The following is a 25,696-nucleotide window of genomic DNA, read 5'->3' as shown; positions in this document are numbered from 1 at the left end:
CTGTTCAGTCCGGCGTTGTTGATCAACAAGACACAGTGACCAGAAAAACGGTCTAAAACACTGAAAAGACAAAAAAGCAAACTAAAGCACTTCACCACCTCTCCTTTTATAATTTCCTGTAGATGTCATTCATTGTATGTGTTCACATGAAATAAAAATAAATATGATTTATTTTGAGCCCCAGCATTTACAGCTGGGATCTGATACTTTGTGTTGCTACTGTTGAAGATCAATGTTGGGCTGGAAAGCTGCAGCAACATGGCAGTTTATTTATTCTGACTATGTTTGAAACACCGTTTTCATTGTTTATGGGAAAAAAAACAAAACAAAACAAGAAAAACATGTTTCATTCACTTTACAGATGTGCGGTAAAGTTCATAATGTTGCAGATTAATGAATAAAACTTTGTTTTGGTCACATATTTCTCTGTCCATGTTTTATCTGGTAAAATGCTGCATTTATATTATTTAAAAACAGAAGAACATCCTACGCTTTTGTGTCACTTTTCTGAGTTTTCCAAGATGCAGAGAGATAAATGAATAAATAAATTAATGAATGAATAAATAAACAAATAAATAAATGAATGAATAAACAAATAAATGAATGAATGAATAAATAAACAAATAAATAAATCTAAAGTAAACGTTAAGCCCAACATTTCAGATCCCTTGCCTGTTTTTTTTTTTTTTAATCCAGGGGTCACCTACTTCACACCATCTCTAAACCTGTAGAGCCCAGTGTGACGTTAACATACAGACATTTTGCACAACTTCACAGCAAAAACTTTGCTCAAAATCTTAAACACAATGTGTTGCTCATCTTCTGCCTCCAAGTAGATACCAGGAAGCAGAAAAATACACTATATTAATTTCACATGTCACATGGTAATAAATGGTAAATATCCCCTTCAAATTAATGTTTTTTTGTTACATTTTGTTAAATGGGCAAATAAAAACCTGTTATTTATTTACTGTTTTGATGGGCTGGGCCTTTAAAGGGTTCATTTCCATTTTGGATTAATAACAAAGCAGAATAAATAAAGCAAAAGGCTCACCATAATAAAGAATTTGTACTAAATACCTGCTACAAAATCACCTTCAAGTCAGTAATAAATGTTCCATTTCTATAAATATTTGAGTTAGAAATATTTTATAAAGTATTTGATTTGACTTCTTTAGCCCTTACCTGAAAGGTTTAACCCTTTAATGGCATTGGCATGGGAAACCGCTGACATACAAACACATCAGACATAGTTCAGTGTTCTAGCATCTTTTTGTTTATTGAGGAGGGAGGGAGAAGCGAGTACAAAAGCACAACTGAGCTACATCTCGACGCCACACTACCTGCTTGTGTGTCGCTGCTTTGTGTGAGTAATCAGGTAGCAGTACTACAAAAGCTCGCTGGTGACTGATGGAGGGTGGTGGAATGCTTTCATAGTAACTGTAATCCTATTGAGGTGGGTTAGTAACCAACAAAGTGCTCCCAAGCTGCACATCTATAGCTGCCATTGGCACAGAAAGCTCGCTCAAAATAAACAATAAGACATCAGGATGAAGACAACAGAAAAAAAAAAAAAAACTGATTAAAATGAAAATTACCATAAAAATATCATGTCTGGATACTTCAACATTACACAGGATCACTTACTGAACAAATTGTTGGGCATTTTTGGACAAAATAATTAAACTTTTTTCTGATCAACATGAACTTTACATTCAGGTCAACGTTACACTATTTATCATAAGTTTTGGGACACTTTCCCATTGCATTTAATGAATATACGTCCCAAAATATATGATCTTTGGTGCATGTTGAGTCCATAAAAACCCTGAAACACCTTTAACAAATTTTTCACCGCATAGTTGTTTAATATCATTGGCAGCCTGAAAATTCAATAAAAATGTACCAGTGGATGCAGGTCCCTGAGGACAAACCAGTTTAAAAGGAATAACCATCACTAAGTGAAAAAGAAACTTTCTTGTTATATAAAAGAAGGCAAAAAAAAGTCAAGGACAAACATGAAAACCATCCCTTTACTAAAGCTGTAAAAACAGAATTGTCTTTCTCTGAAAACAAGGCCATATAATGTGTTCGGTCTCTTTCCCCCATAATGCAATGCGACCACAACATTACTCCAAATATATTTCTGTAACAATGCTAATAAAATGTGAATGGTTAAAGAAAGACAACAAAAATATAATGAAAAGAAAGAATAAAGACACACAGAAGAAAACAACCAAACTTATGTACTTAAAAGGCCACACATCTTATAACATAGAAAAACCAACAAAAGCAAAAAAAAACAAAAAACATCAGGCAAAAAATAAAAATAAAAAGTAAATAGTTCCACATTTAAACAATTAAATCACAATGAAAAAAGTAAAAATAAAAGATTGGATCTACGTTAACTGTTGTCAAACGTCTTCAGTGTTTAAATATTTACAACTAGGTTGTTTTTAATCGGAAATTACTTTGCTAGTCATTACATTTTTGCGTTCGTCATACCCACACAGTCTTTCCATTGCTTATTCACATTTATGTTTAATTTTTTTTGTTATTCTGAATGTTCACTAACATAAAAAAGGCTGCCTGAAATGAGCTTTTTGGCTAACTTGGGTCAGTTAGCATTTAGCTTGTTTTATAGGTTGATTGTCCCCTTTTCCAGATCAATTAATTTAAATTCAAATAAAAACAATCAAGGTTTATGATTTAATTTGGTGCTTAGAGTCAGATAAAGACCAAGAAAAAAGACTGTTCTTACAAACTAAATACATACGTCCTGCTAGTAGTCGTTAGCAAGCTTAGCCTAGCTTAGTTTAGCTTAGCTTAATACAAACTGCATGGAGGAAAAATTGAGATCACAGCTTCAGCCATGTATGATACAATCAACCATTCAGAGCATCTAAGGCTTATAAATATTCACTGAATTCAATTTGCTGAGTTTTGGAAACAAAAAAGAATATTTTTAACATGTTTGTTGTTTTATAGACATACAGAGACACTCCAAGGTTAGCTATGCTAAGTCAAGTGAAAAAGCCACAGCCTTTCGCTTTCTTTCAAAGCACATTTACCAAAAGATTTAAACCATTTCTCTAATCTGAACTACGTAAATAAATATGAAGATTGTCAATAAATATAATAAAATTTGAACTAGTCACACTGAGCTAGCGGCTTTTCTCAGCTTACATAAACAATCCATTTACGTCGTCTAAGTGCCCGTGGCAGTAATTACAGTGGTAATAAGGACTGACAACGTGCAAAAGTTACACGTTTTGACTCAACTGTGTCACTTTTGATCAGGGACCTCAAATATTTGAAATGGAAATGACTTCTGTCATTGTTAGCTCGGGAGTTACGGGTGGGAGTGGGCATTAAATTCTCCCTCCTGTACCTTTCAAAAGCTTTGAAATATATTCAAATCCACAGACAAGTCCGATAAAAAAGGAATCCAGCCCTACAAAATAGACATTCCTCAACCCCCTCGTCTACGCAGTTAACATACCTTTGAAAGAATATAAATAACACGTATTTAACAAAAGTAATTTAGTCAAAAAAAAAAAAAAATCACACTTTTCTGAATGTTAAAATGTAAACAGAATAAAAAACAAAACATTGAAGCTTAAAATGAGCCGTTTTGAACAGTGGTAACACCTTTGAGATAGAAAAAGTATAAATATAATTGAGAAGTGAAAACTGAATAAAGGACACAGAACAAACAGTCAAACTTGTACAAACAATAAAACGACACTACTGAGATAAATGGGAGAAAAAATGGGAAACAAACAAGAAGAGCAGGATCCTGCCTGAAGACAACACAGTTAAAACATGGCCAGTGGCAGCTATAGCTTCCCAGCGAACTGACTGACAGGAGATAAAAACCAGACACCATGCGCTTGTTTGCATGAGAGAAGCCGAGAGAGGTGTGTCACTTTGCTTTGGGTTCAAACAGTCACTGTACGGAGGCGTTTCTTCCATCTTACAGGAAAATTTAGTCTGAAAACTCCTCTAAATATCTGACCGAATGTTTGCAACTTTAGCTGACTGCTAAAACGTAAGGCCAAAACTCAGCAATACATGCAGTGGGTGTATAAATGACGGCTGCAGGAGGTTTGTTGGACACCTAAAGAGGATTTATGGCACCACTCAGAGAAATGATGAAAGTCTACTTAGTTTTCAAGCTTATGTAGCAGCTCTGTATTTAGCATGTGATGCTAGCAGCATGTTAATCTTATTTGAACCAATTTAAAAGGTATCAAACAAAAAACGGCTCCTATTCTTAGAAACGGAGGACATCCAGGCCGAGTCCTGTTTAATGGCATCCGGCCGGCCTGTGGTGTGTCAATCATCATAAAAACAGAACGAAAAGCGACACCGGGTCCATACCGGCTGTTGCAGATTGAATTAGCAGACGCCTGTTGCGCTCGCTAATGAAGTGACGAGGAAGAGGACAGCGAACGATGCCTTTTCTTTTCATTACTTTTACTTTTCAGGAAGCGAACGCAGAGATGTCGGCAGCCAGTCTTTTTCCCAGCGGCTCTTCACTTTGCATTTTATCTTAAATCTTAAAATAAAAGTGTAATAAGAGTTTAAACTTTACACTTAAGGATTCCTGAATTTACAGAACAAACGATAGAAAATTCCTGAATTTTCTGAGCAGGAATTGAACAAAATGTCAGAAAGAAAGAGAGCGGACCCCTGGCATAAAACTGTCACCAAATACAACGATTTAAAGACTTCATAACGGGGTTTACAGCTCTAAATGCATCCTAACCATTTCACAGTCATCTAAAGCTTTTTATTCCAACCGATCAGTCACATAAATTTTTAGTTTAACATGCCAGTCTGATGAATTAGTTCTGTAACACGTACAGGTTCATCGCTCATTTTACTCTAATTCTGCACAAGATCCAAACAAAGTGCCACTATCTTTATAAATAAGCTCCATTTGTTTGACTGAAAGCAGCTCAGTGACCGTTTGAACCCAAAGTAGCGGCCGGCTGGGTTTGCTGCTGTTACAGCTGTGAGGGTTTAGCCTCAGGGATAATGAGCATGCCAGTGTGCGGAGGAGGACCTCTGTGCGGATACATGTGAGTGTTTTTGGGGGTCCGAGGGAAGCGCCTCTATGTCCCTTTTGGTGGGGTCCATTTTAAGGCTGTGGGGTCGATGGCCTTGCTGTTGCCACGCTTGGTTTCCTTGGCCTTCCAGTCGTCGATAAGGTCCTTCAGGAGGAGGATGAGTCAAGGTTAAGTAAGAAGAACTAGCCAGCAGCAGGAGGAAACATCTGGATTTGTTTCTTACCTGTCTCTTTAAAACCAGGTGCTTCCCTTTCCAGTATTTAAGCATCTGGAGGGACTGCAGTGTGCTGACGATATCCACCGGGTTCACAGCCGTCTCCTGGCTGATCTCTGGAGAAATGGCAGGAAGTGGAAGGTAAATCTGATTGTGTTGTTAAAACTCCATATTAATGTCAGGTCTGAGATAGAGGCTGACGTTTTTTCAGGAATCCCGTGGGTCCCACAGGATGGGAGTCAATTTTTTTTATTTATTTTTTTTGTCACTTAAGTTTTTATTGAGTATTTTTCACAACAATACAATGTCTAGTTGAACTGACATTATGTTACAAGTTTATTTGTTCATTTCATGTTCAGTTTAACTTTACATTGTTATACATGAACAAATAGGCACAGATAGAAGATTAAATCTTATATAATCTGCCCCATAAAGCACCTTTCGAATAATTATAAGTTGAGTTGACTTAATGAAATTAAATTAGATTAACCCCCACCCTAACCATGTCAACCCCATAGACTGTATATAAAGAGGTGGACGGAGCCTCTGTGACGTCACCCGTAGGTTTCTGAAGAGCTGAAATGAAGCTCAGTGGGCGGTTCCTACCGTCACCATCTTGGCAGGGGCATGTGTGTCGTCTTGCCCGGAAAATACAAATATGGGCAAAGAGGTGGAGCAGAGAGGGGGGCTGTGAGCATCATGGTGGATGATTGACATCGAGCGAACGCCAAGCTTTCTGTAGCTAAGAGCTAACTGAGCTAACCTGGAGCTAACAGGAGCTAACCAGCTAACGGAGGTAAGCGGGCTAAAGCTAAGTCACATTGTTAACCGGCTGAAAACCGCAGTTGTTCTACGTTCTTCTTACTTGAAGCTGGAGATTGGTACCTGTCAATCAAAAGGACCCGCCCCTAAATATGCCGAACTTCCAGATTAAATTACTTTTAAAGGGGCGAGTTACAAAAAAATTCACTTCCCCCACAGTTGTCATGAAGGTAAACCTGACCTATAAACCAAAACTGGATTTTTGTACCAGGCTGTAAACATGTTTATTTCTGCTGTGAAGTTGGTCTTTTTAACATGGGAGTCTATGAAGATTCACTCTGTTTTGCAGCCTCTAGTGGATGAAGGGGGAACTGCAGTTTTATGCACTTCTGCATAGGATTCACTTTTAACCGCCGGAGGTTGCCGCTTGGTCACCAGACAGAACTTCAGCAAAAAAAAAAAAAACAACACAAAAAAACATTTGTCTTTTATATTTGTAGATAGATTGAATAAACTTACAATTGTGTATACAGTCTCATAATTCTATCCTTGTAGATTTTTTATCAACAAAGTAACAAAATAATAAGAATAAATATTCTAGTTACAGGGGAGAGCCCTCTGCTCTTAATAAGTGGTATTGTCCTAATCTTAAGCTACTTTTCTGAATTTAAGGTGTCATGCCCCCTCTTTTTTTTTTTAATATTAAACCCACTTTGAGTCAAATTTCCCCTCCTGTATCCTCAGTATATGCGTTAGTCTGTCCATTTCATGTATTTCCTCCACTATTTTCAGCCATTGCGCCTTTGTAGGTGGTTCGGCTTCATACTGTTCTCTAGTAATAGTTTTCTTGCTGGCTGCTAACAGGGCCTTTACTAGATATTTATCCTCACCTTGGATGTTCTCGTCTGTCAGGTTTCCTGGGTATAACACCAGTCCTGTTCTGGGGAGTTCATAACCTAACACTTTCCAAACTTCCTCCCAATATGCTCTAAGTTTTCAGCCTTTCCAGAATATGTGTGAGTGGTCCGCCCCTTCCTGACCACATAGCCTCCAACACACCTTCTGTTCTGGCGCGTACCTCCCTTTTGTCTAGGATGGGAGTCAATTTCACTATTAATCGTGTTATTGGGACGGTAAAGGATGAAAAGTTAACGGAGCATGGACCACTCAACCGACTACAGAAAAAGTAAAGAAAAAAACGGGCTTGACATTTTGCTTTTCATCCCTCAGTTTCTTCCTCCAGCTGCGAGTTTCAAACATTTTGATGCGTGCATAAACTCTGACCTTTGATGGAGATCTCTTTGCCCTGGAAGTTGTTCATGTAGCGCAGCAGAACATCTTTCCAGTAACTTCTGTAGCTGATTAGTCCCAAGTCCGACAGGGGGCGTTCGGGGGAGCCCACCTTCTCCTCCACCTTGGACAGCAGGTAGCCTGGTGGGACAGATCACACAGCTGTTCAGCCTCGTTGCGGCGGCGTTCACCTGTCGCTGATCGGTGTGCAGCTGCGTGACGGTAAGATGTAGCGTTAGCATGACAGGTGTGCTGACTCACTGAAGTCTATGAGCATCTTGCCGTAGCCCTGCCTCATGTACTGCGGCATGGTGAGGATGCAGGACACATTGTAGTTCAGGAAGGAGTTTTTCTCCTGTGGAGGAGGAGAAGAAATCCGTTCCGACGTTACACATCTTCACTTTGGATTTTAAGCACAAGCTGCTGTTAGAAGCTGCGGGATCATTCTCACTTTTTCTATAATACAATACAAACAATAAGAGATGATGAGGAAACCATGACATTGTTAGAAAAAACATGTTTTAATCTATACTTAACTATACAGAATTATTTTTAACATTTAGTTTAATCGGTAGGCCTTTGAGCACAGCCATGTTTGTGCATCGTTGCTGCGATAAACAGAAGAAGAGCATAATGAAAGGTAAAACTGGAGGAAATCAGCGGCAGCAACCGAGGCGCCACATTAAAAAGGAACACGTGTGACTAATAATCTGCTTTATTTTCCTCTCAAAAAGAAAAAATCTGTTTGAGGAGAAGTTTTAGGGGACATGTGTTAGAGATGGAGGCTAAACACCAGATTCTCCAGTTGAACAATGATATTCCAGACAGTTGCTATTCCCAGTTTACCCACTAGGTGTCAATATTAGCCACTATCAGTGTGTGACGTGACATTGCACACACGTGTCCCGGCGTTACCTTGGAGAAGTATCCCACTAGGTGGCAGCCCGTGTTGTCGGCTTCGGTCATGACGTAGAAGAGAAACGGCTCAACGTCGTAATACAGAGTCTTGTGGTCCAGAAAGAGTTTCGCCAACAGACACAAGTTCTGACAGTAAATCTGACAAACATGATGAAAAACAGAAAGATGCATTTTTAGCCTGCTGGTTTTTCTCTGAGTTTTAGTTCTCGTCTTGTTATAGTTCCTCTGTGTGTTCTGGGGTTTCCTGTTCGGACCGTTTGGGTTCCGGTTCTGGTTTCTGCGTTTCATGAACCACATTACATTCTGTCCCTCTGCCTGGCTTTTTTTTTTTTTTTTTTTTTTTTTTTAGAAATTTTCCAATGTTTTCCATGTATCCAAGCTGGGGTCGGTAATGTCAGGGAACTAGCAGGATGTGAAAGTGGCGCCCTGTCTTGGCTCCTCCCCCTTGCATTGGCTCCTCCCCTTGTTTTGGCCAACCCCCCTGTCTTGGCTCCTCCTCTCTTAGCCACTCCCCCTGTCTTGGCCCCTCCCCCTGTCTTGACTCCTCCTACCTATTGACCACTCCCCCCAATCTTGGCACCTCCCACTGTCATGGCCCCTGCCATTGTATTGGCTCCTCACCCTCTGGTTCTGCTCCTTGCATGATCCGAGGCTTTTTTATTCGCAGCTTTTTCCACCAAAGATTTTCTCTTTCTCGGCTGTTTAGCGGGAGGAGGCAAATAAACCGAGCCGGGTTGGGAAATCCTTCCTGCATTTTCTCAGCCATGTTTGCCTTTCGAGTTTCTTCTTCCCTACTTTTTATTTCATCCTAACACGCTATTTATCTGCAGGGTGTGGCTATCACGTATGTGCTGCTGGAGGGGGAGGAGGGGAGCCGGGAGAAGAAGCTATGAAATATAAGAAATGAAGAACTTCATTTGGGTCTGAATGTTTGGATTGGTCAGAGTTTTTACAGGTTTACAGTAAACTGAGGGGTCTAACTATATTTCTTATTGTTCATGATTACAAAATGTACAGACTACTATCAGGACGAGGAACCACTTCACCCAGAGTAACATGTATCTGCGCAACATTACCTAACCCAGCTTTAAGTTAAACCTCTTCTGGTCAGAGCAGATCTCTAGCATTTTTCTGTGTTTGTCTCTGTCCTGCACCCGTCTCTACGTCCTCCTGGCTTTGTCCGCAGTCCGTTATGAATATTGTCATTTATTCTTTGTTCAGCGCAAACATACATAGACATCACATTGTTGGTGTTCTGCACCAAGTTGTGTGTAACTGGAACTGGTTGGGCACAAATATGGACCGTTTAACGGCCGTCATGAGACATTTTTAGTTGAAATTATATTTATATAAACATGATGTATAATAAATAAATCCTAGTGCCTACGTCTGCCTGATTCCTGCCTCATAGTCCTGCGTTTGGGTCTTTTTTTTGTGTATTTGTTGAAGCATTTTTAAAAAAAAATAACAATCTAATATATCTAGGGATAAATATGACTAATTGATCATAGAAAACCAATTAAACAAACAACTTGATATAAAAAAGGCAGTTTTGCTTCACTTTACATTCATCCTGCTCGTGAACACGTCTGAGAGTTGCTATGGAAACCAAACTGCCTTTTCATGTCGACTGCTTGTTAAATTAACCAAATTATTCATGTTCAGTGAGTTTTTATCTGAGGGAGAAAACTAAACTAAACGAAGCACAAAAAGTCAAACGTGTTTCCAAGAAGCAGAGGTCGTTCCAGGAAAAGACCCACCAGACGCTGGTCTGCTGACCAACATGGCAGCTCAGCGCCTTGCTTTGCTTCCTGCAGCATCCCTGCATGTGACACGTGCACACTCACCTTGTTCTTCTTTCCATCCACCTCAAAGACAGAAATGTTCCCTTTCCGGTAGATCTCGTCGCCTGGCGGATGTTTCCACACACACTTGGCCTTCAGATCAAACAACAAACATCAGAACGGCGTGGGAAACTCCTTCATACATTCACTGCTTACAAAGCAAACAGTTTGATGTGTTAAATTCTTCATTAAAACATCATTTCCACTGTAGGTGTTTATTAATCCGGTTCCCAAACATTCTGCTCAGCAGAGAGTGTCTCTTTTTCTCACTAGAGTCTTTAAGGACAAAGTTAACACGGTCTGTGTGTGTGTGTGTGTGTGTGTGAACACAACAGAGCAGCCTGAGGCGTCAAAACAGGATTCATTAAGCTATGAGTTTTAAAACCACTAAACAGAAGCTTTGTTATCAATCAGGGACATTTTAGCTTCAACGAAGAACCAGACAGGGACAGAAAATTCATCTCCTTTCATTAAAGAAAAGGCTGAATTTACAACAGTCACTCAAATAACTGGAGACTTAAAAAAGGAACAATAACTAAACATTTGCAAAATATAATTTAGTAATATAAGACACTGTTTTTTCATTTAATCGAGTTAAAGAAAGAAAATAAAACAAACAAACAAACTGATCCTGGACAAATTAGAGCACTTTTCTATTGAACCAGAATTATAAAATAATGTAATGATTTTCATAAATTTTTTATTTATTATTACTTTAGTCAATTTCAGCTTATTTTACAGGCAGCTGTTTTTTTCCTTCCTTAATGAAAGGGTATGAATACATATGAACACAACTGTGTGTGTGTGTGTGTGTGTGTGTGTGTGTGTGTATGTATATATATGTATATATATATATATATATATATATATATATATATATATATATATATATATATATATATGTGTGTGTGTGTGTGTGTGTGTGTGTGTGTGTGTGTGTGTGTGTAAAATGAGTCAGGTGTGTTGTAGCAGGTAAACATCTAAAACCTGCAGAACAGGAGGAGGTCCAGGAGGTCTACGGTTGGTGTTACTCGTAAGAATCAGAAACGTTCATCACAGCAGATCTCGTTTATGTCTGCCCCCTCCCCACACACACACGCACGCACGCACAGACACACACACACACACACACACACACACACACACACACCCTCACCATGTGCCGGCGCAGGATGGTCTGACTCTTCATGTATTTCAGGCAGAACTCGCACATGTAGAGCCTCCCCAGGCGGGCGTACTCCTCCGGGTACGGCGAGTGGTACCAGGTGTCCAGCTCGAAGCGTCCAAACACGATGGTCTTAATCATGTTGCTGCCCTCCGACACCTGGCCGGCCAGACGGAGCTTCTCCTGCACCGCCGGGACGGGGGGGACAGGGGGGACAGGAGAGACAGGACATACAGGTGGGGGAGTGAAAAAAAAATCCAGTTATTCATAGAAGAGTTTGAGGTGAAGCAAAGATCAGGAGGAAGGAAAACCTCGGTGGAGGAGGCGGTCAGAAAGTAAAAAGACTTTTCATGGATGAGTTCTGCGTCTCCCACTGAGCATGACGAAGAAACGATGAGGAAAAAAAAACTTCTGATTCATTTTAATCTTAGAGATAAAAATAAAGATTGATTTGTTTGTGTTTAAAAGGAGCAGAAAATCTAGGTGACTGACGAATAAAGATGACAGGAAGTGATTTCCAAACTACCAAACATATCTGTGACTCCTCCTGCGGCTGCGGAGGAGGGTTTGCAGACTGCAACAGAGAAGAACAGGAATAAGGTAGAAAAGAAGGAGAAAAGGGAGTAAAAGAGGGAGGTGGTGATGAGTTCTCTCTCTTACAAGGTCGTCCGAGGCACGTGCCTGCGCTTTCCTGAACAGCTCGAGGTCGTAGTCGCTGGTGATGTTCTCCAGCAGCGGCTCCCGGCTGCTCCCGTGGCTCTGGCGGTGCTCCTGGCGGCAGACAGGAAGCAGGCGTGTTAAACGGCAATGTGGCGCCGGGCGGCACGCCTCCCGGACTTTTCTCCTCACCATGTACTTGTCCTTCTGCTCCTTGTTGAGGCCAGAGTTCCTCTTCCTTCGCAGCTCCGTCACTTTTTCTTTGTAGCGCAGCTGGCGTTCTGTTGGCGCCTGAAAGATGGAACACTTCAGCGCTGATGCTCCGGGAGAAGAGCTCTCCACCTTCAGCCTCAACTTCCCGTTGATGGTTTAACTCCAGTACCAGTCAGGGTCTGGACACACGTTCCCATCAAATCCAGTGGGAAAGTGTGTCCAGACTTCAGACGGGGAGTGTGTATTATTCTTAACGCGGTTATTTTAGACACTGATGCAACATGTAGACGTTTTATACAACACGGATCCATCATCAGCCTCTGCTGTGGTCTGAAGACAGACCGTCCTGAACTTCCATCACTGATCACATCACCTCTGCAACGTCTGTTGGTGGCAAACAGATCAACCAAGCAGGCGTCCTGCCAGCAGCTCGGATGCAGCAGCTCGGATGCAGCAACTCGGATGCAGCAACTCAGATGCAGCAGCAACTCAGATGCAGCAGCAACTCAGATGCAGCAGCAACTCGGATGCAGCGGCAACTCAGATGCAGTGGCAACTCAGATGCAGCGGCAACTCGGATGCAGCAACTCAGATGCAGCAGCAACTCAGATGCAGCAACTCGGATGCAGCGGCAACTCGGATGCAGCGGCAACTCGGATGCAGCGGCAACTCGGATACAGCAGCAACTCGGATACAGCAGCAACTCGGATGCAGCGGCAACTCGGATGCAGCGGCAACTTAGATGCAGCGGCAACTCGGATGCAGCGGCAACTCAGATGCAGCGGCAACTTAGATGCAGCGGCAACTCGGATGCAGCAACTCGGATGCAGCAGCAACTCGGCCACTGCAACTTTTCGTATAGAAACGACTACGGTGCATCAGTGCTTTGCCGCTGGATGCTGCATTCGCTTCCAGACCGCCTGCTGACCCTGAACGACAGACTAAATGACCATTTAACGAGATAACTGGAAGCAGTCCCAGCTGTGTCTTTCAGTGTAAAAGCGACTACGATGACGTTGGTTGGAGATTTGACTAATTCAGTCTTTGCGGTGTAAATGTGAGAAATAAATATTATGACTTAATTAGACTTAAAATGAACATTTCTAGACTTTTTATTTCCTCTTTTGTCATAAAATCATGATTTTTTTTCTCCCAGTGAAAAACTTTTGCACAACTCTGGGAACATTTTTTATCCAGTCAATGTGAACATTCCCATCAGCAACGAAATTCCGTTCAGCGATTTTTCGAGTTTTATTTTTTCAAACTGAGGTTGATTTTTCTTAATATTCACATCCGACAGATATAAAACCAACCAATCAGAGAAGGCGAGGGATGCAGGCGTCACTTTGCTGCTGTTTTATTTCAGCTTTGTATCATCATGGCCGAGCGTCTTTATAATTTCTTCTCTGCTTCTTAAAGCAAGCAGCTAGCTGCTAAAGCAGGTCCTCCAACTGTCCCCACGGACGTCCTGAAGTCCGTCCTGAAGGCGGTCGTGGTCCAGCTCCAGATCCTGGATTAAACAATGAAACCAAGTTTTCCTCTCCTTCTCTAGCCACCGTCCTCTTCCTTTTCCAGTATCAGCACACTGTTGTCGCCGCTTCATGTGGAACCCACCTAGCGAGTTTGTTTTCGACTTTTCATCATTTAATCATATTTTCACATCACACCTGGGACAACCTGCTGGTTGTCCCAAAAACCGAGCTGAAATCCAGGGGGGACCGCCCCTTTTCAGTTGTTGGTCCAAAACTATGAAATTCACTGCTACAGCACCTGCGACAGGCGGGGTCTCTTTCTGCTTTTTAATCTGCACCTTTTTTCCCTGGCTTTTAAGACTGCTTGAGCTGCTGACTCCTTTTTAATGTTTCTTTTTTTCTTTTTATATATGGTGTGTAAAAGTGACTAATATATATATATTTTTTTTATTTTATTTTCACTTCATATACTCTGTATGTTGTTGAGCTTGGGATTGTGTCCATCGCTTTGGTCAACTGTCTTGTTTTAAAGGCAGAGTATGTAAGATTTCAAGGCGATTCTCTCCACCAGCAGGTGGCAAACACCAGGTCGTGAGCAAAACCACAAAACTGCTACCTCCACAAACAACCACAGGTTGGCAGTAATGAGCAAAACTCACCCCTCACCCCTCCTCCTTGCCAGCTGCAATGAGGGCATGAATCGCTTGTGAGCTGTAGCTCAGAGCCGCTCTGCAATAAATGGGCTTATACTCCCCCTACTGGTGGAAAAGAAGTACTTTTTTTTTTACTGGTCAGAAAACGTTCAAGAAGGGTCTTTGTCATTAATTAAACTTGTAATTTAATAATGCATCAAATATGGACAGACTGGAACCTACATGTTTAAAAAACTAATTATAACTGTACTTATTTTTTTAGTTAATTTATTTTGAAAACATTGAAAATCTTACATACTCTACCTTTAAAGCGCTCTATAAATATAGTTGGAATTGGAATTGGTGTGTATAGACAGAAATGTTTACACTTCACCTCCAAATTATCGCAGTTTCATGTTGTTTATTCACATCGGTGTGTTTATCAGTCCCCTTAACATTAACTCCAAATATAACACACAGACATCCATCATTTTTACACTGCCTTAACATTATCTGTGTTTTTTTTTATATTTTACTCAACTTTAACGTGGAGAGGAAACACTGGATTTGAGGAACTGTCACCAGCTGGAGGTCCGACACCCATTGAACCATGGAAAATGTGGAACCCGCCCACGAGGTTTAACTCCACCCTTGTGAAAGCGATTCGGTAACTGTAGATGTCTTGGGAAGCTGCATCAAGCTCCGTCAGCTGGCAGTTTGGGAGGTTTGTAAACCAGGATTTTGGAAAATCCTGCAGGTATTGAACACAAACAAGCACACACAACTACATACACTACTAGTCAAAGGTTTCGACACACTTTCCTATTGGATTTAATCCAAACTTTTGACTGGTAGTGTGGGTGCTGAACTGGTTTGGAAAGTGTAGTGCTTGTTAACACCATCTGGTGGCCTCTGTGGACATGATCAGTGTCCCGGTGTGGATGGATCCCCAAGATGTCGCCTCCTCATAGTCCACTGAGCCTGATGCAAGGGTCTAATGTCTGCCTGAGCCGTTGGATGAGAGTGTTTTATACGTTTTACCTCGGTGAGTGTGTGTGAAAACATCAGTGAATGTGTTCAGCTTTGGGTGAGTTGTGTGTTTTTGTGTGTGACGGTTTGTTTTTAACCTTGTTTTAGTCTTGCTTTTTATTCTGTAAAGCACTTTGTGCTACTTTTGTATGAAAAGTGCTATAGAAATAAATTTTGGTTGGTTGACTGACTGACTGACTGGCTGGCTGGTTGGCTCGTTACTTGGTTGGTTGGCTGACTGACTGGCTGGCTGGTTGGCTGGTTGCTTGGTTGGTTGGCTGGTTGTTTGGTTGGTTGCTTGACTGACTGACTGGCTGGCTGGTTGCTTGGTTTGTTGGCTGGTTGGCTGGTTGGTTGCTTGGATGGTTGGTTGGTTGGTTGGTTGGTTGTTTGGTTGGTTGGCTGGTTGTTTGGTTGGTTGCCTGGTTGCTTGGTTGGTTGGTTGACTGACTGACTGGCTGGCTGGTTGCTTGGTTTGTTGGCTGGTTGGTTGCTTGGATGGATGGTTGGTTGGTTGCTTGCTTGGTTGCTTGGTTTGTTGGTTGGTTGATGAGAAACAATTAATAGCAAATTAGCAGTGCCTCACTAACGGCAGCTAGCTTCTTGCCACCAACATGGCGGCGTAACGAACAATGTGGCGTCACTGAGACGTTCTTTAGAGACTGACTTCTGGTTGGAGTGATGAAGTCACATCCTGAGGTCTGACCATTCAGCACGTGGACAGAGGATTCTCAGGGTGTTTATTATTGGAATGATTATTATTGGGATGTTAGCAGCCGATTCTTTAAACCTCATAAGTTTTGGGACACTTTCTCATTAAATCCAACAATAAAGTGTGCCGATACTTATGAACACTAGTGAGCTGAAATAAGTTTTAAAGCATTAATTTGTCTTTCAAATAAATATTAATGTTAAAATAAATCTGTATAAACAGTTTAAATCGTTTGCAATGCGCTCAGGGAGAACATGTGTGGAGATGTTTTCTATTCGTGTTACTTCAGAGAAGTCGGAGCTCGTCTTCCTTTTCGCTCTGACCCTGATATGCTGACGGGCTGCAGTGCGATCTGAGGTCGAGCTGCGACGGAAGTCCTGTCCAGACACAAACACACAACTGTATGTCCGTCCACAACTACACTCACTCAGTGTAGAACACAACACAAAAATCTCTGTGTGTGTGTGTGTGTGTGTGTGTGTGTATTCACCGATGTCTGGGAGTGTGTTTGACCGCGTGTTACCTGGTTCCGTGTGGAGTGTCTGTTCTCGTCCTGCCGGTGCGACAGCGTCCTCTCCTCGGCCTGCTTGTCGCGTGTCGATGCCTTGCCCTGACGAAACATCAACACTGTCTGCTCACACACAACTCACACACACACCCCCCTGGAGCCAAAACATCACAGGAACCTCCTCCGTGTTTCAGCAGCTTGACAACTTCAATCTCTGTTCCCCTGGTTTCCTGCAGCGGCATCTGCTGGACATGTTGTCGAAGCGTGACGGCCGGCTGGGAAGCCAGTGGAAAAGTGGCTTCAAGTGGAAACGCAGACGGAGGAACTGGGAAATTCTGCAGATTTCTGCGACAAGGCGGGTCACAAAGTGTGAACGCAGCCGAATCAAAGAGAAAAGACAGCAGGAGCTGCTTTTACGGCTTCCTGGTTGGGTTTTTCTCCTGGAAAATCGCTCCCAGTCTCTGCTTCACACTTACAGAACAGCCTGGAAACCCTGTTGATCTAACTCTGTGTGTGTGTGTGTGTGTGTGTGTGTGTGTGTGTACCTTGCACTCATCAGCTGACAGGTTGTGGTAGAGAGGGCATCCTGATATGGAGAAATGTCTCTCGTGTCTCCCTGTCAGATGACCTGAGGAAGAACCAGAGAAGAAGTCGGGCTGTGAAGACTCCTGAAGCGGAGAAAAGGTGGTGGCAGAGTGTGTGTGGCCCCACCCAGCGAGTTGCATCCAGGCGTGGGACACTTCATGTTGAAGTTGTAGCTTTCGTGGAAACGCCGTCGCTTGGGCCGGTGGGACAGGTCGTGGGCGGCGGCCTCCTTCAGCGACAGCTCTTTGGCCAGCCTCTCGTCCTCCTCCTGAGAGACCACGATGTCGTTGCTTGAAGACACGTGGTCGTTGCTGGAAACGTCGATGTCCGACTCCGAGGACGGAGCGTTGCCGGTCGGGGTGCGAGGCGGGGTCTCGTCTCGGTCGGCCCGCTGCTTCACATCTGCCGAGAGAGTTCAGCTCATTAAACAGAAGTATGATTAGAGGAGCTTCTTCTTATGTCTCTTCTGAACGTAAAATAGTCCATTTTTAATCTGACTACAGTCTGATAAACATGAAAACATCCACAGAATGGGACGTAAACAGGAGCTGCTGCTGGCTACACAGTTACAGCCCAACCAGACGCATTTTTCATCATTTTATGGTAAAAAACTTTCCTGTTAACAAAATCTCCTGTGTCTTTAACAGCACAAACCAGAAGGTTAACTGCAGTAACTATGACAAACCACATGTAATCACAGAGTTACTTTGTGGTTATATTCACTTAAAATGCCAAATTATACACATCATACTATAAAAATGTGACTTTTCTTCCAGCTTAATAACTGTAATGTAGTGACAATATGTGTGTCTGTCTAGAACAGTGGCATCCAGAAGCACGTTGAAATGAGGGTCTGAGCATGCTCAGTGAGGCGACTTTACATCGGGGGGACTTCAGAACCAGAACAATGGTGACTTATTTCCTTTTAAGCTTCTTTCCTCTCAGTGATTTAACTAAAACATTTCTACCAGAGGATAATGGTGAGACTGACAGACTCCATGTGAAGCAAGTCACACGTTTATAAAAGACAGGCGTCATTTTGCGTCTCGGATTATCTGACATGTCACGGTTCCCTCAAAACGCTGGTTTTCCATTTACATGCAGATACAATGAAAACTGTCTTTTAATGTCTCTGTTTTGTTCAGTATTTTCCCTCCGTGATGCCAGAACCCATTACATCCCATAAGAAGCAAACACAAGCTGGGACGGATCTGTCTGAATGGGTGCATCAACGCTCGACGGCGGCTCCTGGTTTCTGGAGCGACTCTCATTCATTCGGCACGTCCAGCTGACACATCTCAGGAACACGACGTGATCACAGACAGAGGAAACACTCCGATCCTCCTCTTCATCTTCGTGTCTTTTCTGCCTTTTTTATCAGGAGAGAACATTTCTTGATGTTGTTGTTCCTGCACCGCCGCCTCCCTTACGAAAACCCGTCACTGACAACCCAACCCCCCGCGGACAGTCTCACCGTTCGCTTCCGTGTCCGAGCCAGATGACCTGCTCTGACGCAGCGGGTATTTTTTGGCCGTGGTGTTTAGCGCCCCCTGCTGGCTGCGAGTGATCCTGCGGCCGGAGGTGAAGACGGACGCCGCCGTCGCTGCTGCTGCAGAGTCGGACGCTGGCTCTAGGCCTTCGTCAGGACCCACAGCCGCGGGAGAGCTGCAACGGACTGAGCTGCAGTTGTCTGGAAAAGAAGAGAAGAAAAGTTTATTTAACAAGAAACCAAGTCTGTAAACTGCAATTTGAAAGGAGTTTTTTCATTTTCTGTGTTTTTTATGACTATAACCAACCCCCCTCGATCCCCCCAAACTCCTCGCCTGCATCAAGACTCTGTTAATAAAACAACATGAAGCAGAAAACACTCAAAACAAAACAAAAAAGCAATGTTTTTAAACCAAGAGGGACTATTTGTGCACTTTACCGACATCACGTCTAATATTGTTCAGCCTGTAAATGCTGTCGTTTCTGCTCCTTGGACTCCAGACATTAAAACAAATTGTAATAAAGTGTTTCTCAACAGAAAAATAAAAAACAACGACTCTTACAATCCTCCTTTTCCACTGAACTCCTGTAAATTGCCACGGTTTCCTGCAACTCCTCGTCTGGAGGGATTATTAAGCGCATACGATCCGGCTTCACCGCTAATCAATTCACCAAACAGAACCGTAACGATCAGAACTGGAGTCTGGTTGGAGACATATTCACCAAACAGAACCGTAACGATCAGAACTGGAGTCTGGTTGGAGACATATTCACCAAACAGAACCGTAACAATCAGAACTGGAGTCTGGTTGGAGACATATTCACCAAACAGAACCGTAACAATCAGAACTGGAGTCTGGTTGTGAACACATTCACCAAACAGAACCGTAACAATCAGAACTGGAGTCTGGTTGGAGACATATTCACCAAACAGAACCGTAACAATCAGAACTGGAGTCTGGTTGGAGACATATTCACCAAACAGAACCGTAACAATCCGAACTGGAGTCTGGTTGGAGACATATTCACTAAACAGAACCGTAACGATCAGAACTGGAGTCTGGTTGGAGACATATTCACCAAACAGAACCGTAACAATCAGAACTGGAGTCTGGTTGGAGACATATTCACCAAACAGAACCGTAACGATCAGAACTGGAGTCTGGTTGGAGACACATTCACCAAACAGAACCGTAACAATCAGAACTGGAGTCTGGTTGGAGACATATTCACCAAACAGAACCGTAACAATCAGAACTGGAGTCTGGTTGTGAACACATTCACCAAACAGAACCGTAACAATCAGAACTGGAGTCTGGTTGGAGACATATTCACCAAACAGAACCGTAACAATCAGAACTGGAGTCTGGTTGGAGACATATTCACCAAACAGAACCGTAACAATCCGAACTGGAGTCTGGTTGGAGACATATTCACCAAACAGAACCGTAACGATCAGAACTGGAGTCTGGTTGGAGACATATTCACCAAACAGAACCGTAACAATCAGAACTGGAGTCTGGTTGGAGACACATTCACCAAACAGAACCGTAACAATCAGAACTGGAGTCTGGTTGGAGACATATTCACCAAACAGAACCGTAACAATCAGAACTGGAGTCTGGTTGGAGACATATTCACCAAACAGAACCGTAACAATCAGAACTGGAGTCTGGTTGGAGACATATTCACCAAACAGAACCGTAACAATCCGAACTGGAGTCTGGTTGGAGACATATTCACCAAACAGAACCGTAACAATCAGAACTGGAGTCTGGTTGGAGACACATTCACCAAACAGAACCGTAACAATCAGAACTGGAGTCTGGTTGGAGACATATTCACCAAACAGAACCGTAACGATCAGAACTGGAGTCTGGTTGGAGACATATTCACCAAACAGAACCGTAACAATCCGAACTGGAGTCTGGTTGGAGACACATTCACCAAACAGAACCGTAACGATCAGAACTGGAGTCTGGTTGGAGACATATTCACCAAACAGAACCGTAACGATCAGAACTGGAGTCTGGTTGGAGACATATTCACCAAAAAGAACCGTAACGATCAGAACTGGAGTCTGGTTGGAGACACATTCACCAAAAAGAACCGTAACAATCCGAACTGGAGTCTGGTTGGAGACATATTCACCAAACAGAACCGTAACAATCAGAACTGGAGTCTGGTTGGAGACACATTCACCAAACAGAACCGTAACGATCAGAACTGGAGTCTGGTTGGAGACATATTCACCAAACAGAACCGTAACGATCAGAACTGGAGTCTGGTTGGGAACACATTCACCAAACAGAACCGTAACAATCAGAACTGGAGTCTGGTTGGAGACACATTCACCAAACAGAACCGTAACGATCAGAACTGGAGTCTGGTTGGAGACACATTCACCAAACAGAACCGTAACGATCAGAACTGGAGTCTGGTTGGAGACACATTCACCAAACAGAACCGTAACGATCAGAACTGGAGTCTGGTTGGAGACACATTCACCAAACAGAACCGTAACAATCAGAACTGGAGTCTGGTTGGAGACATATTCACCAAACAGAACCGTAACGATCAGAACTGGAGTCTGGTTGGAGACATATTCACCAAACAGAACCGTAACGATCAGAACTGGAGTCTGGTTGGAGACACATTCACCAAACAGAACCGTAACAATCAGAACTGGAGTCTGGTTGGAGACATATTCACCAAACAGAACCGTAACAATCAGAACTGGAGTCTGGTTGGAGACATATTCACCAAACAGAACCGTAACGATCAGAACTGGAGTCTGGTTGGAGACACATTCACCAAACAGAACCGTAACGATCAGAACTGGAGTCTGGTTGGGAACACATTCACCAAACAGAACCGTAACAATCCGAACTGGAGTCTGGTTGGAGACATATTCACCAAACAGAACCGTAACAATCCGAACTGGAGTCTGGTTGGAGACATATTCACCAAACAGAACCGTAACGATCAGAACTGGAGTCTGGTTGGAGACACATTCACCAAACAGAACCGTAACAATCAGAACTGGAGTCTGGTTGGAGACATATTCACCAAACAGAACCGTAACGATCAGAACTGGAGTCTGGTTGGAGACATATTCACCAAACAGAACCGTAACAATCCGAACTGGAGTCTGGTTGGAGACACATTCACCAAACAGAACCGTAACGATCAGAACTGGAGTCTGGTTGGAGACATATTCACCAAACAGAACCGTAACGATCAGAACTGGAGTCTGGTTGGAGACATATTCACCAAACAGAACCGTAACGATCAGAACTGGAGTCTGGTTGGAGACACATTCACCAAAAAGAACCGTAACAATCCGAACTGGAGTCTGGTTGGAGACATATTCACCAAACAGAACCGTAACAATCAGAACTGGAGTCTGGTTGGAGACACATTCACCAAACAGAACCGTAACGATCAGAACTGGAGTCTGGTTGGAGACATATTCACCAAACAGAACCGTAACGATCAGAACTGGAGTCTGGTTGGGAACACATTCACCAAACAGAACCGTAACAATCAGAACTGGAGTCTGGTTGGAGACATATTCACCAAACAGAACCGTAACGATCAGAACTGGAGTCTGGTTGGAGACATATTCACCAAACAGAACCGTAACAATCAGAACTGGAGTCTGGTTGGAGACACATTCACCAAACAGAACCGTAACAATCAGAACTGGAGTCTGGTTGGAGACATATTCACCAAACAGAACCGTAACGATCAGAACTGGAGTCTGGTTGGAGACATATTCACCAAACAGAACCGTAACAATCAGAACTGGAGTCTGGTTGGAGACATATTCACCAAACAGAACCGTAACAATCAGAACTGGAGTCTGGTTGGAGACATATTCACCAAACAGAACCGTAACAATCCGAACTGGAGTCTGGTTGGAGACACATTCACCAAACAGAACCGTAACGATCAGAACTGGAGTCTGGTTGGAGACATATTCACCAAACAGAACCGTAACAATCCGAACTGGAGTCTGGTTGGAGACACATTCACAGAACCGTAACGATCAGAACTGGAGTCTGGTTGGAGACATATTCACCAAACAGAACCGTAACGATCAGAACTGGAGTCTGGTTGGGAACACATTCACCAAACAGAACCGTAACAATCAGAACTGGAGTCTGGTTGGAGACACATTCACCAAACAGAACCGTAACAATCAGAACTGGAGTCTGGTTGGAGACACATTCACCAAACAGAACCGTAACGATCAGAACTGGAGTCTGGTTGGAGACATATTCACCAAACAGAACCGTAACGATCAGAACTGGAGTCTGGTTGGAGACACATTCACCAAACAGAACCGTAACAATCCGAACTGGAGTCTGGTTGGAGACACATTCACCAAACAGAACCATAACAATCAGAACTGGAGTCTGGTTGGAGACACATTCACCAAACAGAACCGTAACGATCAGAACTGGAGTCTGGTTGGAGACATATTCACCAAACAGAACCGTAACGATCAGAACTGGAGTCTGGTTGGGAACACATTCACCAAACAGAACCGTAACAATCAGAACTGGAGTCTGGTTGGAGACATATTCACCAAACAGAACCGTAACAATCAGAACTGGAGTCTGGTTGGAGACATATTCACCAAACAGAACCGTAACAATCAGAACTGGAGTCTGGTTGGAGACACATTCACCAAACAGAACCGTAACAATCAGAACTGGAGTCTGGTTGGAGACATATTCACCAAACAGAACCGTAACGATCAGAACTGGAGTCTGGTTGGAGACACATTCACCAAAAAGAACCGTAACAATCCGAACTGGAGTCTGGTTGGAGACATATTCACCAAACAGAACCGTAACAATCAGAACTGGAGTCTGGTTGGAGACACATTCACCAAACAGAACCGTAACGATCAGAACTGGAGTCTGGTTGGAGACATATTCACCAAACAGAACCGTAACGATCAGAACTGGAGTCTGGTTGGGAACACATTCACCAAACAGAACCGTAACAATCAGAACTGGAGTCTGGTTGGAGACATATTCACCAAACAGAACCGTAACGATCAGAACTGGAGTCTGGTTGGAGACATATTCACCAAACAGAACCGTAACAATCAGAACTGGAGTCTGGTTGGAGACACATTCACCAAACAGAACCGTAACAATCAGAACTGGAGTCTGGTTGGAGACATATTCACCAAACAGAACCGTAACAATCAGAACTGGAGTCTGGTTGGAGACATATTCACCAAACAGAACCGTAACAATCCGAACTGGAGTCTGGTTGGAGACATATTCACCAAACAGAACCGTAACGATCCGAACTGGAGTCTGGTTGGAGACACATTCACCAAACAGAACCGTAACGATCAGAACTGGAGTCTGGTTGGAGACATATTCACCAAACAGAACCGTAACGATCAGAACTGGAGTCTGGTTGGGAACACATTCACCAAACAGAACCGTAACAATCAGAACTGGAGTCTGGTTGGAGACACATTCACCAAACAGAACCGTAACGATCAGAACTGGAGTCTGGTTGGGAACACATTCACCAAACAGAACTGTAACAATCAGAACTGGAGTCTGGTTGGAGACATATTCACCAAACAGAACCGTAACGATCAGAACTGGAGTCTGGTTGGAGACATATTCACCAAACAGAACCGTAACAATCCGAACTGGAGTCTGGTTGGAGACACATTCACCAAACAGAACCGTAACGATCAGAACTGGAGTCTGGTTGGAGACATATTCACCAAACAGAACCGTAACAATCCGAACTGGAGTCTGGTTGGAGACACATTCACCAAACAGAACCGTAACGATCAGAACTGGAGTCTGGTTGGAGACACATTCACCAAACAGAACCGTAACGATCAGAACTGGAGTCTGGTTGGAGACTTCGGCTGATCGAAACCAGAGCAGCAGAAACAAACTGGAAGAACAACATAAGAGTTACTTTTTGCGATCGACCGGAGAGGTCGAGACGAGAGTGATCCTGGCCCAGCAGGGATTTTGGAAGCTCTGAATCCGCTTCTTTCTGAATATTTCACGTCTGTGGCCCGAACGTCAGCGCTGTGCAGACGAGAAGACTGCAGACAACTTCTCTTCCCAACAAACAGCAGCGTCGACCTTTCTTTTTCTGCTTTAAATCCCCTCCGGCAGACACAGCAGAAGGAGGTCACACAGGGGGTGGTTTATGCGTTTATATGTGTGTGTGTGTGTGTGTGTGTGTGTGTGTGTGTGCGTGTGTGCGTGTGTGCGTGTGTGGTGGGGGAGGTCAGGCTGTCTGAATCCATTCCTGCTTTATGGTTGCCCAGATACAATAGCTGCTTCTGAACGGCTGAAGTGAAGCGGGTCGGAAGTCTCTGGGCTTCCTGGATGAAAAACATCCTCCACGGTTCAAATGAACGTTTCAGCGGCGTCCTTGTGTTGAATGAATTACTTAGGTCTGATAACATGCGTATAAATGCAGAGAATCAACGGATGGTCTGCATGGAAAGTGGGGAACAAAACGTGCTGGAGAAAGTTCATATTCATAACATTTATTCCAGATGAAAAAACACTTAGAAGGAAAATATACTGAAAAATACTGACGTGACATCAAAATAAACATATCAATTATAATAAAGTTATTTTTTAGCATTAAAAGCTAGATCCAGAGATACATGTTGCTTTTATACAGACTTCTACAGCATCAAACATCTTCTAAACTGAAAAATCTGAATTAAAACATTTAATCAAACTACGGCTTGTAAACGCAGGTTTAATACAAACTGATATCATGACACAAGTGTCAAAGTCCAAGGAGCAAAAGATGACTACAACAGGTCAGTAACATGACTGAGCATTTCAGAGAGGCAGAGTCTCTCAGATGAAAAGATGGACAGAGGTTCACCAATCTGAGATGAACTGGGTCTAAAAACCATTTAATAATTTTAGAAAAACGTTACTCGATGTAAAACTGTGAAGATGGAAGATCCCTAGTGTATAATATCATCAACAGATTCAGAGAATCAAGAGGAATCTCTGTGTGCTGGGGACAAGACCAAAGGTCAAAACAAGATTTTAATTATCTTTATACCCTCAGGCACCATTGCTTTAAAAAAACAGACCTGATT

General features: G+C 42.9%; 1 protein-coding gene across 4 annotated transcripts in view; it reads right to left on the bottom strand.

Annotated features, from left to right (window-relative positions):
- Nucleotides 1–1,282: 1,282 nt before the first annotated feature.
- The window catches only part of LOC306765012 (histone acetyltransferase KAT7-like), a 28,160-nt gene continuing 3,746 nt past the window's right edge, over nt 1,283–25,696 (bottom strand). The window contains exons 3-16 of one of the 4 annotated variants that reach the window (XM_079252335.1): nt 18,551–18,766; nt 17,203–17,478; nt 17,037–17,119; nt 16,507–16,593; nt 16,268–16,360; nt 12,118–12,216; nt 11,929–12,039; nt 11,260–11,451; nt 10,107–10,196; nt 8,257–8,397; nt 7,603–7,696; nt 7,336–7,482; nt 5,299–5,405; nt 1,283–5,219 (exon numbers count right to left, since the gene is read on the bottom strand). In XM_079252335.1, the coding sequence (XP_079108461.1) occupies nt 5,121–5,219; nt 5,299–5,405; nt 7,336–7,482; nt 7,603–7,696; nt 8,257–8,397; nt 10,107–10,196; nt 11,260–11,451; nt 11,929–12,039; nt 12,118–12,216; nt 16,268–16,360; nt 16,507–16,593; nt 17,037–17,119; nt 17,203–17,478; nt 18,551–18,766 (1,835 nt within the window). In that variant the 3' untranslated portion in view covers nt 1,283–5,120. Of the gene's footprint in view, nt 5,220–5,298; nt 5,406–7,335; nt 7,483–7,602; nt 7,697–8,256; nt 8,398–10,106; nt 10,197–11,259; nt 11,452–11,928; nt 12,217–16,267; nt 16,361–16,506; nt 16,594–17,036; nt 17,120–17,202; nt 17,479–18,550; nt 18,767–25,696 lie in introns of all 4 variants that reach the window. The other 3 variants (XM_079252337.1, XM_079252338.1, XM_079252336.1) reach the window with 3 other exon arrangements.

The sequence above is a fragment of the Telmatherina bonti genome (assembly GCF_933228915.1).
Source record: "Telmatherina bonti genome assembly, chromosome: 14".
NCBI lineage: Eukaryota > Metazoa > Chordata > Actinopteri > Atheriniformes > Telmatherinidae > Telmatherina > Telmatherina bonti.
The sequence above is the reverse complement of the archived record's forward strand: the minus strand, read 5'-3'. Positions and strand labels throughout refer to the sequence as shown.